Here is an 18,356-nt window from a genome sequence, read left to right as displayed (position 1 = left end):
GCAGAACAATAACATCTTGTAAACGTGTGTTGCAATCCCACAAGCAGGGTGGAAAACCATGGTCAGACCGTTCTGTTTATATGCAGCTGAATGTGACCGCAAAACAATCAAAAACAAAACACTTGATTAACATTATGGATTCAGATCATATGTTTTATGGAGCCCACTGTGACAAAAACATTTGTTTTATTACGAGAGGAAGATATTTATTCATCTATACAAAGTAGAAGTAAGGACATGTGTTCAAATTGCTATTCCAGTTCATACTTTGACACATTTAAAATGCTACTACATTTGAGGGTTGTAACAGAGGGCCCACCACCACGAGGATGAGGCCACTGAGAAAACCGCCAGAAAATATGATCTTATCCCATTAAGTTTTGAGAAAGAGACAAGTTTATCAACCAATCAGGAACAAAATATAAATCTGCACATGGTGCTGTCTTCACATATCATAATGACATACATACCTATTTCTACTTCTTCATAACAAGATTGCTACAATATGAATGTCACTTTTGAGGGAACTTTTATGATGAGCAATAGTGCGGATGTTCATACAAGTTTATAAGACTTTAAGCACTTTGTGACAACTGTTAATGTACAAAATGTATTTGCCATATCTAACCTCAGGGAGGGTATTTGGGGGGGAGGTTAAAGAAAAACACAAAAATGCTTATCAGTATCCAGCTTTATTGGTTGTGATATATTCAATCTGATTAAAGTGAAGGTTGTGTGAACTGCACAACAGCACAAGGCTGTAGGAGCCTGCCGTAGATATAAATATTACACAGGATGTTCTCAAGAAGAGAAGTGATGACACAGACCAGGTCTGCAGTAGGTGTTGTGTGAAGCCTGGGAGCTGAGATGTGTACAGGATGTGGATTCTCTCCTGTAGAGGTCAGGGATTTTAGTTGACCTCCTCGATGTTTGGGCCAGAGGAGGAGCCAGCTCCAGCACCTCCAGGGAAGCCTCCAGGCATACCACCTGGCATACTGCCTGGCATACCTCCTGGTGGGCCTCCGGTACCCTGATACAGATTGATAATGATGGGGTTACACACCTTCTCCAGCTCCTTCTGCTGGTGCTCATACTCATCCTTCTCTGCCGTCTAGATAAAGACAAGGGGAGAGACGAGAGCGGAAGGGAGAGAGTATGAGAGCGTAAGAGAGACAGGTGATGATCACAATATTCTATCTTATATGATTTATTTGTTTCAAACTTACTGTGAAGCCTACTTTTACCATGGGAGGAAATGCATCAATGTGAAACCATTGCTAACCACTAAGAACACTCAATCTAGGTGGAACTCTAGACCAGCCCCCTGTGGTTTACCTGGTTCCTGTCCAGCCAGGAGATCACTTCGTTGCACTTGTCCACGATGGTCTTCTTGTCCTCCGGGCTGATCTTTTCCGCGAGCTTCTCGTCATCCACGGTGCTCTTCATGTTGAAGGCCAGGGACTTCAGCGAGTTCTTAGCTGTGACGTTCTCCTTCTGTGCCTCGTCCTCAGCCCTGTACTGGTCAGCCTCTTGCACCATGCGCTCAATGTCCTCCTTGGTCAGACGTCCTGGGGATAACAAGATACAGACACATCATTATATAATTGCCCATATGTGACATATTCATTATCTCCTATTCTCTCCTGTTGTCTCTCTTTCTTTTTGGGACTCTTTTCTTTGAGGAAAGGGTTGGAAATCAATAAGACCTTTGATTATGTTGTGAGGTTCAAGGTTAAGGAGGCATACCTTTGTCATTGGTTATGGTGATCTTGTTCTCCTTGCCGGTGCTCTTGTCCACCGTAGACACATTGAGGAGGCTGTTGGCGTCAATGCCAAAGTCAAAGGTCACCTCGATCTGGGGGACGCCTCTGGGGTCAGGGGGGATTTCGGTGAGCTCAAACTTGCCAAGGATATTGTTGTCTTTGGTCATGGCTCTCTCCCCCTAATACACCTGAGAAATAAATAATGGGAATGGATTAATACTAGATAGAATCATGGAGGGTATAGGTGATCTGGCTACTTTACACAAACGTTGGCAGCTCATAAAAGACTCACCTGGATGAGCACTCCGGGTTGGTTTTCTGAGTATGTTGTGAAGGTCTGGGTCTGCTTGATGGGGATGGTGGTGTTCCTCTTGATGAGCACGGTCATGACCCCTCCGGCCATCTCAATACCAAGGGACGTCCAGCAGCAGCAGGCACTTGTCACCGGCCAAGATGGCAGTCTGCACAGCTGTGGAGGACAGAGAGGAGATGTTGGATGAAACATTGTATCACATATACTTGACACAGTGACATTTTCCTGCAACACACAGTGAGATACCTATCTTCGCCATAAGCCAGAGCCTCATCAGGGTTGATGCTCTTGTTGAGGTCTCGCCCATTGAATAAGTCCTGCAGAAGCTTCTAGATCTTGGGGATACATGTGGAGCCTCCCACCAAGACGATGTTGTGTATCTGGGCCTTGTCCATCTTGGCATCTCTCATAGACTTCTCCATGGGTTCCAGGGTGCTGCGGAACAGGTCAACGTTTAGCTCCTCAAAGCGAGCCCCGGTAATGGAGATGTAGATGTCGGCACCCTCATAGAGGGAGTCAATCTCGATGCTAGCTTGGGTGCTGGAGGAGAGGGTGCGCTTGGCCCGCTCACAGGCAGTGGGCAGGCGTCGCACCACCCTCTTGTTGCCGCTGATGTCCTTCTTGAATTTACGCTTGAACTCGCTGATGAAGTGGTTGATCATGCGGCCTCCCAGGTGGGTGTCGCTGGCGGTGGACTTGACCTCAAAGATGCCATCCTCGATGGTCAGGATGGACACGTCTAAGGTGCCGCCGTCCAGGTCGAAGAACAGGACTCTTGCGCACACCGCCGACCTGATAAGAGAGAGCAATTAAGTCAGTAGGACTTTCAAAGGACTAATCAAGCAGACCTAGTGTGAGTCATACAAACCAGTGTTTTTTTGTTTGTTTTGTGGTTTCTGTGCCTTCTTGTCCAGGCCACAGGTGATGGCTGCAGCGGTGGGCTTGTTGTTGATATGCAGGACATTGAGTCCAGAGATCACTCCAGCATCTTTGGTTGCTTGGTGCTGGGAGTCGTTGAAGTAGGCAGGGACTGTGATGACAGCATTGTTCACTGGCTGAAGAGGGAAAAACACTATTAGTTAGATCTAGTGTGTATCATCCCTAAATAGATTGTCAGTTGGAGTTATTAACATACAATGTATACCCATCCAATCTTTTCAAACCTACATAGGGTGCATGGAGAGTGGGTAGGGGCTAAGACTAGATTTGGAATTGAGGTGGTTTTTCATTTGTTTAGTCAGACTCCCTACCTTGCCCAGGTAAGCTTCAGAATCTCCTTCATCTTGGTGAGCACCATGGAGGACACCTCCTCAGGGAAAAAGGTCTTCCTCTCTCCCTTGTACTCTACCTCCATCTTCGGCTTGCCCCCATCGCTCACCACTGTGAAGGGCCAATGCTTCATGTCCAACTGTACCACGGCATCATCAAACTTACGACCAATCAGACGCTTGGCATCTTTGGACACAGGGATGGCAGAGTAGGGTTGATTTTTAAGAGTAGGAGGAATTTGTCTGTGGTTACTGGTCTAAGGTCAGTTTTGCATTTCCCCCTAATGGAGTGGGGTGAGGCTGATGGATTTAAATCTAGTACTTTTAGGCCCTCAAGTAGGGACTACTGATAACAACAGGCAAGAGGCTACAGCACTGAGCTTAAAATAAACCTTGATTCTGTTCCCTTTGTCCACTAGAGGCTTCATCTAACTACCCACTGTGTGTCAAGGTGAGGTGATGTGCTTACCGAACACGGTGTTGGTGGGGTTCATGACCACCTGGTTTTTGGCGGCGTCGCCGATCAACCTCTCCGTGTCGGTGAAGGCCACATAGCTGGGTGTGGTTCTGTTGCCCTGGTTGTTGGCGATGATCTCCACCTTACCATGCTAGAAGATGCCCACACAGGGGTATGTGGTCCCCAGGTCAATGCCTGCTGCTGGTCCTTTAGACATCTGGCAACAACAAGACCTGAATTAGAGTTCATTAGTGAGAGGCGAATTACTTGAATTATTTGAGAATTACGTAGGCCTACAGTATCATAAAAGAATGTTGAAAGATACGATTCATGAAAACGATATTGTTATAAAACCGTCTCTTTTGAATATTATCAGTTATTAGTAGCTAGCAACAGTCAAATGTTTCAACATGTGTTGAAAGCCTTTGGGGTTAAAGGTCATCATGATCATGTATGTGCATGCGTGTGTATGCGTGCACGTCTTTGACAGTGTGTGTGTTCCTTCCCTGAATGTCCCGGTCATTCACAGGGAGCAGATGCAGTCCCACATGTGCCCCCAAATTGGAAGTGATCCCCGGGGCTCAGCTGTTCTAGAAAGTGCTGTCATGGCAACATGCCAACCAGGGGAGTGATACCAACACCACAACTCCTTAAAGCAGCAATACAACCAGTAGCATGCCACCTGAGCCAACAGGCCACCCTCCACTCATCCTGTTTTCCCCTCTCCACAGATCCTTCTGGCAATACAACACCCAACTGTTACCAGCCAGGCTAAGTCAATGTGATGTATTAACACAGTGGCTTTTTTCCAACAGCTGAATCCCACAAACTACCAACGCATTCTATTAATATGGCTCACAGATCTGTTGTTGGGACACGGGTTGGATTAAATTAAGTGATTATTAATGAGCTGTTAAGTAAAACTGGACTTTGCCAATATCATATGTACTGAGCAGTTACCTTGTTGAAATACTTACTACTGTACTTCACTATTGTGTAATATGCAGTTACTATGGGCCTGGACTGTAATAACAGGAAAGGCCTTAGAAACCTCACTGCTGGAGAAGGAACTATGATATACATTCAAGCTGTTACCTCACAATTAACTAATACATTAAGTCAGTGGGGAAATAAGGGGGGATTGTTGAAATGGAAAAATGGTGAACATGCTAAACAGGGCCAGATCATGTGGTGAGGCCCAAATATTTGGTCGTAAAAAAAGTTCTTAAATGTTTGGCAAGTAAATACTGTACCTAATTCTGTCATACAGCCACTCACTGTATTCTTGTGAAAGGATAAAAGTAGCATTTCTCATATCCGGAATGGATTAAATAGACAAAGCCACCTCACACAAACTACTGGTACTGGTAAATTCCTTATCACTTATGATCTAATTCTGTTACTCCTTGTATATTCATTTAATTTGAACGAACTCATTACCATCCTTTTTATCTATTTTTTAAAACGTATCTAAACTCAAAAAAAGGAACGTCCCTTTTTCAGGACCCTGTCTTTCAAAGATAATTCGTAAAAATCGAAGTAACTTCACAGATCATTGTAAAGGATTTAAAAACTGTTTCCCATGCTTGTTCAATGAACCATAAACAATTAATGAACATGCACTGGTGGAACGGTCGTTAAGACACTAACAGCTTATAGATGGTAGGCAATCAAGGTCACCGTTATGAAAACTTAGGACACAAAAGAGGCCTTTCTACTGACTATGAAAAACACCAATAGAAAGATGCCCAAGGTTCCCTGCTCATCTGCGTGAATGTGCCTTAGGCATGCTGCAAGGAGGCATGAGGACTGCAGATGTGGCCAGGGCAATAAATTGTAATGTCCGTACTGTGAGACGCCGAAGACAGTTCTACAGGGAGACAGGACGGAGAGCTGATCGTCCTCGCAGTGGCAGACCACGTGTAACAACACCTGCACAGGATTGGTACATCCGAACATCACACCTGCGGGACAGGTACAGAATGGCAACAACAACTGCCCGAGTTACACCAGGAACGCACAATCCCTCCATCAGTGCTCAGACTGTCCGCAATAGGCTAAGAGAGGCTGGACTTGTAGGCCTGTTGTAAGGCAGGTCCTCACCGGCAACAACGTCACCTACGGGCACAAACCCACCGTCGCTGGACCAGACAGGACTGGCAAAAGTGCTCTTCACTGACGAGTCGCGGTTTTGTCTCACTAGGGGTGATGGTCGGATTCGCGTTTATCGTCTTCAGGAATGAGCGTTACACCGAGGCCTGTACTCTGGAGCGGGATCGATTTGGAGGGGGAGGGTCCATCATGGTCTTGGGCGGTGTGTCACATCATCATCAGACTAAGCTTCTTGTCATTGCAGGCAATCTCAACGCTGTGCGTTACAGGGAAGACATCCTCCTCCCTCATATGGTACCTTCCTGCAGGCTCATCCTGACATGACCCTCCAGCATGACAATGCCACCAGCCATACTGCTCGTTCTGTGCGAGATTTCCTGCAAGACAGGAATGTCAGTGTTCTGCCATGGCCAGCGAAGAGCCCGGATCTCAATCCCATGTTTTATCGGAGGGTGAGAGCAGTAATGACAGTAATGAATTGACAGTATTTTGGAATAAATGAAGCATTTTTTATATAGTTGTCTGAACCTTTCATAGCATGCTCCATGAAAATACTACACCAACCATGAAAGCATTCACCAAAGGCTTAATTAAGTCAAGTAGGTCACACAAAGGCTATTCTAAAAAGGTTACATTTAGAAAAGATTCACACACCTTTAATGTCCCACAATTTATTACATTTAACCCTTATATAATAACAGTCCATACATACAATGACAATCCTGTCCCTCCAACATACTGAAACCTATTCTTCATTCTCCAACTCGCAGGGCGAGGAACTGAAATGTCAAGCAGCTATACATCTGGAAATAATCCTCCATTTTTTTATGAATTGCTCCAAACCCAATTATACTCGGAATTACATGTTCACTCCTATCTGCCTAAAAGTACTGGACACCTGAAAGTGACATCTCCTTTATGGCAATTAGTTGGATCCGAATTAAATATCTTTAAATAACCAAAAAAAGTAACCCACACACATAATATCAAACTTTCACTAAGCAAGATTGTGACAGACATGTATATTTATTATAGTATTCCAGACAGTATTGGCACACTGTCTGGAAGGGTTCTGGGGGCCTACAAAAACCCCACCCCCCAAACAGGTCAAAAGAAAATGTAATTACAGGAAATGAGTTTTAAAAATGCAAAATTCTCTCAGCCTCATGGCAAAATGTGTAGAATAGATTGGGACTAGCTATAAAACTGCAGTATGCCACTGTATTGGCAACGTGGCAGAATGCTACTCGTCAATGTTTAGGGATTTCCAGAGGGGTGTCCTGTCCATACTCTGAGCTATTTCAGGAGAGGTGACACACAAGCACGGTCTTAAAATGCAGCCGGGGCTGAGGGCTCTTGTAGAACTAATCAAACCTGACCGCACCTCTCGGCTCTTTCTCAGAACTGAACCAATGAACAGCTACTCCGGTCACACAGGTCCACTATGACACATAGGATGCCAGCTGCTGACCTATTTTATATCCTTAGAAATAGACTGACTAGAACAGGCATCCCCATAATTCTATTTCTATGTTTACCAATCACCAGGGAGTCACAACACATGCAAACTGATGCTACATGCAATTTTTCAGTGGTCTTGATGCAGTTCCAAGACTTGTTTTCTTCCAGTATTATCACATATTATATAGTTCAGTCTCAGATCAAGGGTGAGAACCCCTTTTGGCCACATCATAGTCCTAATTATTATTATATCATTTTGTAAATAGGGCTTTCTTCTAAACTCACCAAGAAAAACATAGAAATCAAGGCTTGCAGTGCGTAGGCCAAACTCCAGGTGAATGTAAGTAACTAGTTCAGCGTTGCACACTTTTCTATCCGTTCATTGACACCTTTCTAAATAATTAATAGATATGTTTAAATAGATATAAATTAGCATAATCAGATACAACAACAAAGAGAGAGTCCAAATTGATAGAATTATTGGTAAGTGAGCAGCGTCACTCACTGAAGGTAGATCCCACAGCAATATTAATACTTCAACGTTAGTGGACAAGAGATGTAAATAGTACACACTCCTCTTAGGAAATAGGTCCCTTGTTTTGAGTCCACCCCACAGTTACTACAGGTTGTAGCTGAATGTTCAAGAGGTTAAGTTAAGGACTGATCTGGGTTCAGGAGAATAAGCTGCGGAGCTGGAACAAGAAGTGGTCCTCCTTGTTTTTACTTGTCCTGCAGCGGCCATTCATATAGTCCCAAGCAGAGCGCTTGCAGTAGTTGTAGAAATGCTCCTCTGCTTTCTTCAGGGTGAGGTTCAGGTCCAGAGTTCCCTGCAAACTGCACAGAGAGAAACACGAAGCGAAAGACTGATGAGTCTGGTTGTATTGCTTTGTAATGACAAGGCAAATATTCAGAGGATGGACGGACGCAGACACACACACACACACACACAACCTGTTGGTGAACTGGATGAGCTGCACGTCGTTCCTACAGCTCAGCAGGGCGTCTCTGTTGTCCAATAATATGGTGGCACAGATGAAGAGTTCAAAGGTGAATTCTGTGTTGACGGCCTGTGCCTCAGACACTGGTTTATCCTCTGGAACCATCCCAGAACATCCGTTACAACACAAACAAATCACAAGAAGGACAACATACCATTGTTATAAGCAAATACAGAAGGACCAAAACGGGCTTCTGTAATTTCATATTACCAATTGTATGGACATATACACTACATGACCAAAAGTATGTGGGCACCTGCTTGTCGAACATCTCATTCCAAAATCAGCGGTGGTCCCGTTCTGTGAGTTTGCGTGGCCTACCACTTCACGGCAGAGCCGTTGTTGCTCCTACATATTTCCACTTTACAATAGATAGTGTATTTGGAACCATAGGCTGTGCACTGTTTCTTATGTACTGTCACACGTGACACGTCACTGTCTCACTAGCCTGGGACTTGGAAGGATGGCCACAGGAGACTACCGTCTCACCTACACCGTGCCTACCGTCTCACCTTCAGTTGAAGTCAGAAGTTTACATACACTTAGGTTGGAGTCATTACAAATCGTTTTTCAACCACTCCACAAATCTCTTGTTCACAAACTATAGTTTTGGCAAATCAGTTAGGACATCTACTTTGTGCATGACAAGTAATTTTTCCAACAATTGTTTACAGACAGATTATTTCACTTATAACTCACTGTATCACAATTCCAGTGGGTCAGAAGTTTACATACACTAAGTTGACCGTCTATAAACAGCTTAGAAAATTCCAGAAAATGATGTCATGGCTTTAGAAGCTTCTGATAGGCTAATTGACATCATTTGAGTCAATTGGAGGTGTACCTGTGGATGTATTTCAAGGCCTACCTTCAAAATCAGTGCCTCTTTGCTTGACATCATGGGAAAAATCTAAAGAAATCAGCCAAGGCCTCAGAAAGACAATTGTAGACCTCCACAAGTCTGGATCATCCTTGGGAGCAATTTCCAAATGCCTGAAGGTACCACGTTCATCTGTACAAAACAATAGAACGCAAGTATAAACACCATGGGACCACGCGGCCGTCATACCGCTCAGGAAGGAGACGCGTTCTGTCTCCTAGAGATGAACGTACTTTGGTGCGAAAAGTGCAAATCAGTCCCAGAACAACAGCAAAGGACCTTGTGAAGATGCTGGAGGAAACAGGTACAAAAGTATCTATATCCACAGTAAAACGAGTCCTATATCGACATTACCTGAAAGGCCGCTCAGCAAGGAAGAAGCCACTGCTCCAAAACCGCCATAAAAAAGCCAGACTACGGTTTGCAACTGCACATGGGGACAAAGATCATACTTTTTGGAGAAATGTCCTCTGGACTGATGAAACAAAAATATAAGTGTTTGGCCATAATGACCATCGTTATGTTTGGAGGAAAAAGGGGGAGGCTTGCAAGCCGAAGAACACCATCCCAACCGTGAAGCACGGGGGCGGCATCATAATGTTGTGGGGTTGCTTTGCTGCAGGATGGACTGGTGCACGTCACAAAATAGATGGCATCATGAGGTAGGAAAATGATGTGGATATATTGAAGCAACATCTCAAGACATCAGTCAGGAAGTTAAAGCTTGGTAGCAAATGGGTCTTCCAAAGTTGTGGCAAAATGGCTTAAGGACAACAAAGTCAAGGTATTGGAGTGGTCATCACAAAGCCCTGACCTCAATCCCAAAGAATATTTGTGGTCAGAACTGAAAAAGTGTGTGCGAGCAAGGAGGCCTATAAACCTGACTCAGTTACACCAGCTCTGTCAGAAGGAATGGGACAAAATGTACCCAACTTATTGTGGGAAGCTTGTGGAAGACTACCCAAAACATTTGACCCAAGTTAAAAAATGTAAAGGCAATGCTACCAAATACTAATAGAGTGTATGTACATTTCTGACCCACTGGGAATGTGATGAAAGAAATAAAAGCTGAAATAAATCACTCTACTATTATTCTGACATTTCACATTCTTAAAATAAAGTGGTTATCTAACTGACCTAAAACAGGGGATTTTTACTAGGATTAAATGTCAGGAATTGTGAAAAACTCAGTTTAAATGTATTTGGCTAAGCTGTATTGACATTTCTGACTTCAACTGTATACCGTGCCTACCGTCTCACCTAGACCGTGCCTACCGTCTCACCTAGACCGTGACTACCGTCTCACCTAGACCGTGACTACCGTCTCACCTAGACCGTGACTACCGTCTCACCTAGACCGTGACTACCGTCTCACCTAGACCGTGACTACCGTCTCACCTAGACTGTGCCTGCGGGCGATCCTCTCCTGGTAGCGGGCGCGGTCCACCTGCTGGGAGATCAGCTCCAGGTGGTCACAGCTCAGGATCTCAAAGAGACGCAGGGCGTCACAATGCTCAAACTCTCTTTGGAAACCCAGCAGCAGCCATCTGGGAGAGGGGACACACATAAGTGTAAGTATACATATTTCATGCAAATACACACCTTCAAATTAGTGGATTCTGCCATTTCAGCCACACCTGTTGCTGACAGGTGTATAAAATCGAGCACACAGTCATGCAATCTCCATAGACAAATATTGGCAGTAGAATGACCCGTACTTAAGAGCTCACTGACTTTCAACGTGGCACCGTCATAGGATGCCACCTTTCCAACAAGTCAGTTCATCAAATTTCTGCCCTGCTAGAGCTGCCCCCGTCAACTGTAAGTGCTGTTATTGTAAAGTGTAAACGTCTAGGAGCAACAACGGCTCAGCCGCGAAGTGGTAGGCCACACAAGCTCACAGAACGGGACCGCCGAGTGCTGAAGTGCGTTAAAACCGTCTGTCCTCGGTTGCAGCACTCACTACCGAGTTCCAAACTGCCTCTGAAAGCAATACATTTTATTTGTAAGCTTCATGAAATGGGTTTCCATGGCCAAGCAGCTGCACATAAGTCTAAGATCACCATGCGCCATGCCAAGCGCCGGCTGGAGTGGTGTAAAGCTCGCCACCATTGGACTCTGGAGCAGTGGAAACGCGTTCTCCGGAGTGATGAATCACCCTTCACTATCTGGCAGTCCAACGACAGAATCTGGGTTTGGCGGATGCCAGGAGAACGCTACCTGCCCCAATGCACAGCGGCAACTGTAAAGTTTGGTAGGCCCCTTAGTTCCAATGAAGGGAAATCTTAACACTACGGCATACAATGACATTCCAGATGATTTTATGCTTCCAACTTTGTGGCAAAAGTTTGGGGAAGTCCCTTTCCTGTTTCAGCATGACAATGCCCCTGTGCACAAAGCGAAGTCCATACAGAAATGGCCGAGATCGTGTAGAAGAACTTGACTGGACTACACAGAGCCCAGACCTCAACCCCATCAAACACTTTTGGGATGAATTGGAATGCCAACTGCGAGCCAGGCCTAATCGCCCAACATCAGTGCCCAACCTCACTAATGCTCTTGTGGCTGAATGGAAGCAAGTACCCACAGCAATGTTCCAACATCTAGTGGAAAGCCTTCCCAGAAAAGTGGAGTCTGTTATAGCAGCAAAGGGGGGGACCAACTCCATATTAATGCTCATGATTTTAGAATGAGATGTTCGACGAGCAGTTGTCCACATACTTTTGTAGTGTATGTACTGCAAACACATATATATGCAGTATATGCGTGTGTGTTGTGCTGTGTACCTGTGACAGAAGGTGAAACTCTCCATGCTATCTGTGATCAGATGGGTGTGGAGCTGAGGGTCCAACTCCTTCAGCAGTGCCGCCTCCAGCTCTGAGTGACAACAATCAAAACGTACATAACATTACCTTATTATCAAGTCTACCATATTATTACACATGTACAGAGAAGACAAAAAAACCCCGATTAAAACTAACAACAAACCTATCTTCCTGTGCAGGCCATCAGCGCGGAAGTCCTTGGAGAACTTCTCCATGTAGCAGGAGAAGCTCCAGTAGGTGTCCACCTCAGAGTCCAGAACCTCCAGGAATCGGCTACAAAGGTCATTCATCCCCTGGGCATAGCTCACCTCTGACCCCCAGCGCATCAGCATGACACACACAATATGAGGAAAGTAAGTAAATACAGTTACTTTAGCTTACTACTAAGACTAAGGGGATAATTTGAACATGAAATATGCGTGTACATTTCTCGTAAGTTCTACATTTACTTCCATGGCAGATAGGGGCGAAAACGTACACGCACATTTATCAAGTTAGGATTTTGTGACATTTTACTTCGCCAATATTAGAGGGCTCTCTAACGACACTCTTTCTTTCAGTGGTTGGGTGACAACCGGCTCATGACTTTGACCAGTATACAGTATTTGCAGCACTAAAAACTGAGATAGGCAGGATCAAAGATAAACAGAGAGAGAGAAAAGAGAAAAAAATGACAAGAGAAAGAGAGACAATAGGAGAGAGAAAGAGAGATTACCTGGGTGAAAAGCAGCATATGTGATGAGAATATCCCTCAACACCAGCAGATTGCCCAAGCCTTCACCCCTGTAAAAGCAAACAAACCGTCAACACTAGGGTTGCAAAGGGGGAGAATGTTACCGTCAACGTTACCAGTACACTACTGGAATATTGGACACTTTCTAGGATTTTAGGTAATTTTCATAACATGTAACAGATAAAATAAGATGTTTTAAAATGTGACAAAGCTGTTAAACATAATCCTTAATATGACACATTAATTTTTGAATACAGTTGGTGTTTAATATGACTGTTTCAGCATGGAATATCCTTTCTATCTTTTTTATACGCTTTTATTTATTTTACTATGGGTTTGTCAATATGTCTGTTGTAAATGTTTTGGGGCCGAACTGGTGGTAGTTGTGAAAAAAGTAAATAGTTGGAAGAGTTGCAGAGGTAATTGCAAACAATGTCATTATATTTAATATGTTTTTTCCTTATGTAGGTCTATCCACTAGAACAGGGTTTCCAGAACCTTTTTTTTGCAACCCCACCATGTAAAAACAGTGATGTAATAAAAGGCCAATGTTTACTTTTTTAATTGGGTCTATGGCAGTCTATTACAAATCAGTTTGACAGTACTTTAATCTAAAGGAAGTATGGTTTGAGGTGACTGAAATGCATCAGAAAGGTATTGGGAAGTTCAGAAGATTAGGCAATAATTTTGCATGGTATTCTATGTAGAAAAGATCATAATTGATGATATTCTTTCCCCCCCCCAGTCTGATTTAGAGCCTGATCTTGTCCACTCTGTTCTAATGAGTCCTGCACAGCTTGAGGCAAACAGAAGACACATACGTATTCCTTATCTTTCAGTGAAGGGGTCATAATATTTTGTAGCTTAAACCATAAAAAATGTGAGACACATTTGTAGGAAGAAAACAGAAACTGCTCTGTTTATTACAACCGTATCTAGTAGCTACTGGAGGTTACTGACAGAATCCCGGTTCTATGAACCAAGAGCAATTATTCATATTTTTTATTTCAGTCGCAACCCTTAGTTTGGGAAACGCTGCACTAGAAACTAATGGACAATATGGACACACAGATGTAAAGATTAAGAAAATATCACTATTTTATGTTTTTTTAATTTTTTTAATTTACCATAGATAAATTAACTGTTTATTACCAAAATGACTGACAAAATCTGATAACTTTGGTAAATGACCAGTAGTTTTGCAACCCTCGTTAAAACAAATCAGATCAAATACACGGACACCTCGCACAAAAAGACTGTGATCCTTAAAATGAGCAACTACATGTAGCCTACTGGCTTTATATGCGTTGTAATGTCAAGCTAAAAACCTTTAACGTTGTAACGACACAGCCTTCTTATCCTAAAACCAACAACAGGTAGTCAGTGTGTCACTGCTTACACATGTTGACAGAGAACGAACACTTAAGGCCCTACTCCAATATGCCCTGTTGATTTAAGTGTTGAACTGTTTGTAGCTGACAGCCTGCCAGAGGAGTTTAAACATAAATCCTGTTAAGCTTCCTGTTAAGTGTTGAGCAATGTTCCCTGTAAAGGCATCAGCATGCTTTAGATCGCCTGGCGCCTAGCCGAGCTCGGCTAACCGAAACTAAACTAATGTGATCACTTACTCAAATAAAAAACCTTCGCTTGAAAAACGAGAAAAAAAGTGGCAATAGTACTGTTTGTCCATTTTGAGATGCCGAAGCCAGTATACACCTCAATAAATCAGGATTTATTTAAGATAAAATTAACAACAGATTTCTTGAGTTGAGGTTTTTCCAGAGATCTTAATCGTGCAACTTGGCATCTGAATAGAATGTTTGGTGTAGTATTTCTCAAGTGAACAAAATGTGCATGAGGACGAGTCATCTCTCGTTGAATGATAACAATCACTTCATTGAAGAATCCCTACTGGTGACCAATCTCCGACGAGGGGGCGTAGACTCTGGCTACCGACTTACTATTTGATCACCACAAAGTATTGAGTATTCATCTGTGAGATCATTTCATTGGCCCTCTGTCTCAATGTACAGAGACTGAAGTTGATAATGAACTAAAGCCACTCACGAGTAGTAGGGTAGGTCTCTGTCTGTCCGAGGCACGTCCTTGTCGATGATTCGGATGGCCTCTTGGAGCTCCTCCAGATCAAAGGTTACCCGCTCAAACAACACCTGGGTTCAGGGGTCAGAGAAACAAAGATATTAGTGATCAGATGGACTATGTCATCACCTCAGACTTCATTCTGTAACATACTGTAGACTGTAAAGGTCTGTAACAAGACATGTCAACCTCTGAGAGTGTGACCAGCTGTTAAGAGATTGTAAAATATAATAATATATATAATATTCAGTAATACAATGACAGAGTGGATTATATTGACCTTTCCATGACTAAAAAACACAGTTTGTAGCCTAACACCCATATCCTGGTGCAATATAAACTGACAACATTTCAAACAGCCCCAAGCTAAATTACTGTAGTACATTTTCAACATATAGCACTTCTGTTGAACATATTAACTATGAATAGGTGAATGGTCAATAGGGAAGGTGTATGGTAATTTTGATCTCTTACACTCAAAAATGTAAAGAGGGAGAAGCGGTTAAACCATATACTTTGCTGGAGTTTTGAGTGTACTTTCTGAGGCTGGTGGTTTACCTGGGCCTGTAGCTCCAGGAAGGACAGCCTCTCCCTGACCTCATCACTCTGGTTCTGAGCCTGCAGCTGGACCCTGTCCTGCCTCACATCGAAGTACTGCACCGCTGCCACCAATTCAGCTAGAAACACACACAGGGAGGGAGGAAGAGAATGGGAGGCAGGTGAGCGTGAGTGAAGGAAGTAACTTTACAGGAGGAAACCAGGGAGAATTTACAAAATTGGTTGAGCTCAGATTCCAGCATAAAGTTGATGAGTCTAGAATGAGGTGCTGAACAACAATAGATAGCAAGAGAGAGAGAAAAAGAGAGCGAGAGAGAGTACAAGTTGATCTACATCCGGGCCCTACCATCGGTGCCATTTATACGCAGTCGGACGGCGGCAGGAAAAAGCTGCTGCCACTTCCTCTTCATGGAGTGGTAGCGGACGTTGAGCTGCTCCTGCAGAAGGGGGCGCTCCAGAGAGGTGGAGCTGCAGGGGTACACCCCGAACAGGAAACGCCACACCTGGCCACGCTCCGAATGGGACACACCACCTAGACACATACAGCACAGGTTGAGTCCAGATACTTTACAATGGCTTCTTTCCTCCTGTGTGTTCCTTTTCCTCACTCCTCAACCTCACTGATGGGAAACAACGGGACAGGTGAGAGATGCAATGACATGTCCACTTGGTGTTCTGGACTGGTAGGTCTCTCTTTAGCTTTTCAACAGAATCGACTTTTGCATAAGAGACAAGGACTTTTGCATAATTTCACAGGAATGTGAAGACAAGACTAGAACTAAAATATAAAAGATAAGCTATTGGATCACTTGGCCTCTGACTAGATAGAGATGTATCATTTTTTTATTTAACTAGGCAAGTCAGTTAAGAACAAATTCTTATTTACAATGACAGCCTACCCCGGCCAAACCCTAACCTGAACAACGATGGGCCAATTGTGCGCTTCCCTATGGGACTTCCAAACACAGCCGGTTGTGATACAGCCTGGAATCGAACCAGCATCTGTAGTGACGCCTCTAGCATTGAGATGCAGTGCCTTAGACTGCTGCGCCACGCGGGAGATAAAGTGGCTAATTTATTCCTTCTAGCTAATTTATCCCTAAACAAACTAGGCTTATAATGGTTAGTGTGCAAAACAAGTCTTGATCCCCAGCGTGGAGACCTTTAGCTCCCTTCTTAGAGCTCTGACAGGGATCATTATAATGTTTTTACACCATAGTCACTGCAGCTAATGATATCGCACCAGAGGAGAGAAGGAATGTGCATCGATGAAAGGAAGGGGGATTTTTCCATGTTCCTGGTTACATTTTTTGATAAACACAGTCACAGTAGTAACCCCTCTGTAGCAGAATACCATGTACCTAGCTCACAGAGCTCTACCTTGCGTGCAATGGAAGACTCATGATTTTCAGCGCGACAAAGCCCTAGGGGTTCCTAAGTCAGTGGGGGGTTCAGTGTTTACTGTCAACACTATGCACCCTGAGTCCTACATCTTGGTCATATACTGTAGCTGTTTCCCCTAACCACTGATACATGGTCAGATATTTTGTCATCCCTAAATGGTTAAGGTTATGATTGGTAGTTGCATAATCTGATCCTAGATCTGATGTTAAGGTCCATTTCACCTTGAGCTTGAAAACGTGAGTGAAGGCCCTGAGTGTACCGGTGACTAACTTATGCACTGATGCAGATAGAAGCTAGAAAGTATGCTGTCCTCAGCTATTCACCCATTCATACACTCCTCTTGTTTTCCCTCAGGAGCAGCTGTGTGTGGACTGTTGATGTCATACCCACAAACCATGACTGATGGATTTCATGTGAATAATGATTTTTCCTCCCTCTTAACATAATCTGTCAGATCACACCAAAGTCTTGACTGGTACCTGTAAAACCAAACCATTGTCTGTTTCTAAAAGTCATGTTGGGAGTCTTTGCTTGAGGGGTCTCAGTGAGGTTTGATTACTTGGCTTTCTAGAGAATGGTTGAACTGTAGTGCAGTCAGTCAGCTAGCTTCTCAGGCAAACATCACTTCCTCTTGACTTGTAGATAGTGATAGAGCAATACCAAATATGGGAAACCCAGCACTGGGAAACAATTTAACTTTACTTAATTTAAACTTTGTGATAGGCTCCAGCATACTGGTCCATAATGTTTGAATATTAAATAATTGTCAATCAACTAATATGTTGAATTGTGAATTGCTGAATTGGCAGTGATTTATGCCCATGAATTTCTCTTTAGGATATCGTAACCCATCCTTACCGTTCTTGAAAATGTGCATCCGCAGCCTGGACTCGTCCACTCTCCCCTCTGCGTCCATAACGCCAGGTAACCCGAGAGGTGTCGTGGAAGGAGCAGGTAGGTTTACCAATGGTACTTTCTGCTGGTTGCCAAACTCCGCCGTGACATGATTGCCAGGTGCACTTCTTTCCGTTGTCCCATTATTTCCCTTTGTTTTAAGGGGAGTCCCACATACCCCGAGTTCTTTGGCGGTCCTTTCACGACCGGGAATATCGAGTGCAGGTGAGTGCGGTAGCCCGTTCTCCTGTAGAGTGTCCATGATGTATATTCTCACTAACGACACGAAGTGTAAAACACAAACATCCCTCCTCGTGAAACCGGTTTGAGTGCCCGCTACATTTGTTTGTTGCTAAATAAAAAGTTGCGTTTGAAGTTCCTTTCACTTGTATGTTTATGCTGCGCTCCGATTTTAAATGGAATATGCTTCATTCAACACACAGGAGTTAGGACATTTCCCAGTTCAGGCAGGAATCCATGTTATGCTCTGCCCACTTAAACCTCACGACCAAAGTTCTTCCTGTGAGTCAGTCATATGACTGAACCTTACTGTTTTGTGTGTGAGGCCTACATTCGGGTTTTTATGTCGG

General features: G+C 43.8%; 2 protein-coding genes and 1 pseudogene across 3 annotated transcripts; all 3 read right to left on the bottom strand.

The window, feature by feature from the left end:
* Window positions 1-627: 627 nt before the first annotated feature.
* LOC106577996 (heat shock cognate 70 kDa protein-like) lies at window positions 628-3,224 on the bottom strand (annotated as a pseudogene). The gene is made up of 7 exons (XR_014382546.1): window positions 3,221-3,224; window positions 2,979-3,127; window positions 2,330-2,910; window positions 2,056-2,235; window positions 1,747-1,951; window positions 1,336-1,568; window positions 628-1,111 (listed from the first exon to the last, which is right to left on the bottom strand). The product of XR_014382546.1 is annotated as a heat shock cognate 70 kDa protein-like (transcript).
* On the bottom strand, window positions 3,076-7,431 carry LOC145850378 (heat shock-related 70 kDa protein 2-like). The gene is made up of 3 exons (XM_082968628.1): window positions 7,414-7,431; window positions 3,814-3,952; window positions 3,076-3,531 (listed from the first exon to the last, which is right to left on the bottom strand). Exons 1-3 carry the CDS (start codon window positions 7,429-7,431, stop codon window positions 3,323-3,325), a joined length of 366 nt encoding a protein of 121 aa, XP_082824754.1. The 3' UTR covers window positions 3,076-3,322.
* On the bottom strand, window positions 6,569-18,028 carry LOC106578002 (uncharacterized). Its single transcript, XM_014156519.3, has 10 exons — window positions 17,731-18,028; window positions 15,815-16,000; window positions 15,469-15,587; window positions 14,878-14,981; window positions 12,793-12,860; window positions 12,241-12,387; window positions 12,039-12,129; window positions 10,651-10,799; window positions 8,326-8,467; window positions 6,569-8,208 (listed from the first exon to the last, which is right to left on the bottom strand). Exons 1-10 carry the CDS (start codon window positions 18,026-18,028, stop codon window positions 8,046-8,048), a joined length of 1,467 nt encoding a protein of 488 aa, XP_014011994.1. The 3' UTR covers window positions 6,569-8,045.
* Window positions 18,029-18,356: the final 328 nt, after the last annotated feature.

This window comes from Salmo salar, chromosome 02 (assembly GCF_965601325.2).
Source record: "Salmo salar chromosome 02, fSalSal1, whole genome shotgun sequence".
Classification (NCBI taxonomy): Eukaryota; Metazoa; Chordata; class Actinopteri; order Salmoniformes; family Salmonidae; genus Salmo; species Salmo salar.
Note: the sequence above shows the minus strand (reverse complement) of the source record. Positions and strands in the feature narration are given on the sequence as shown.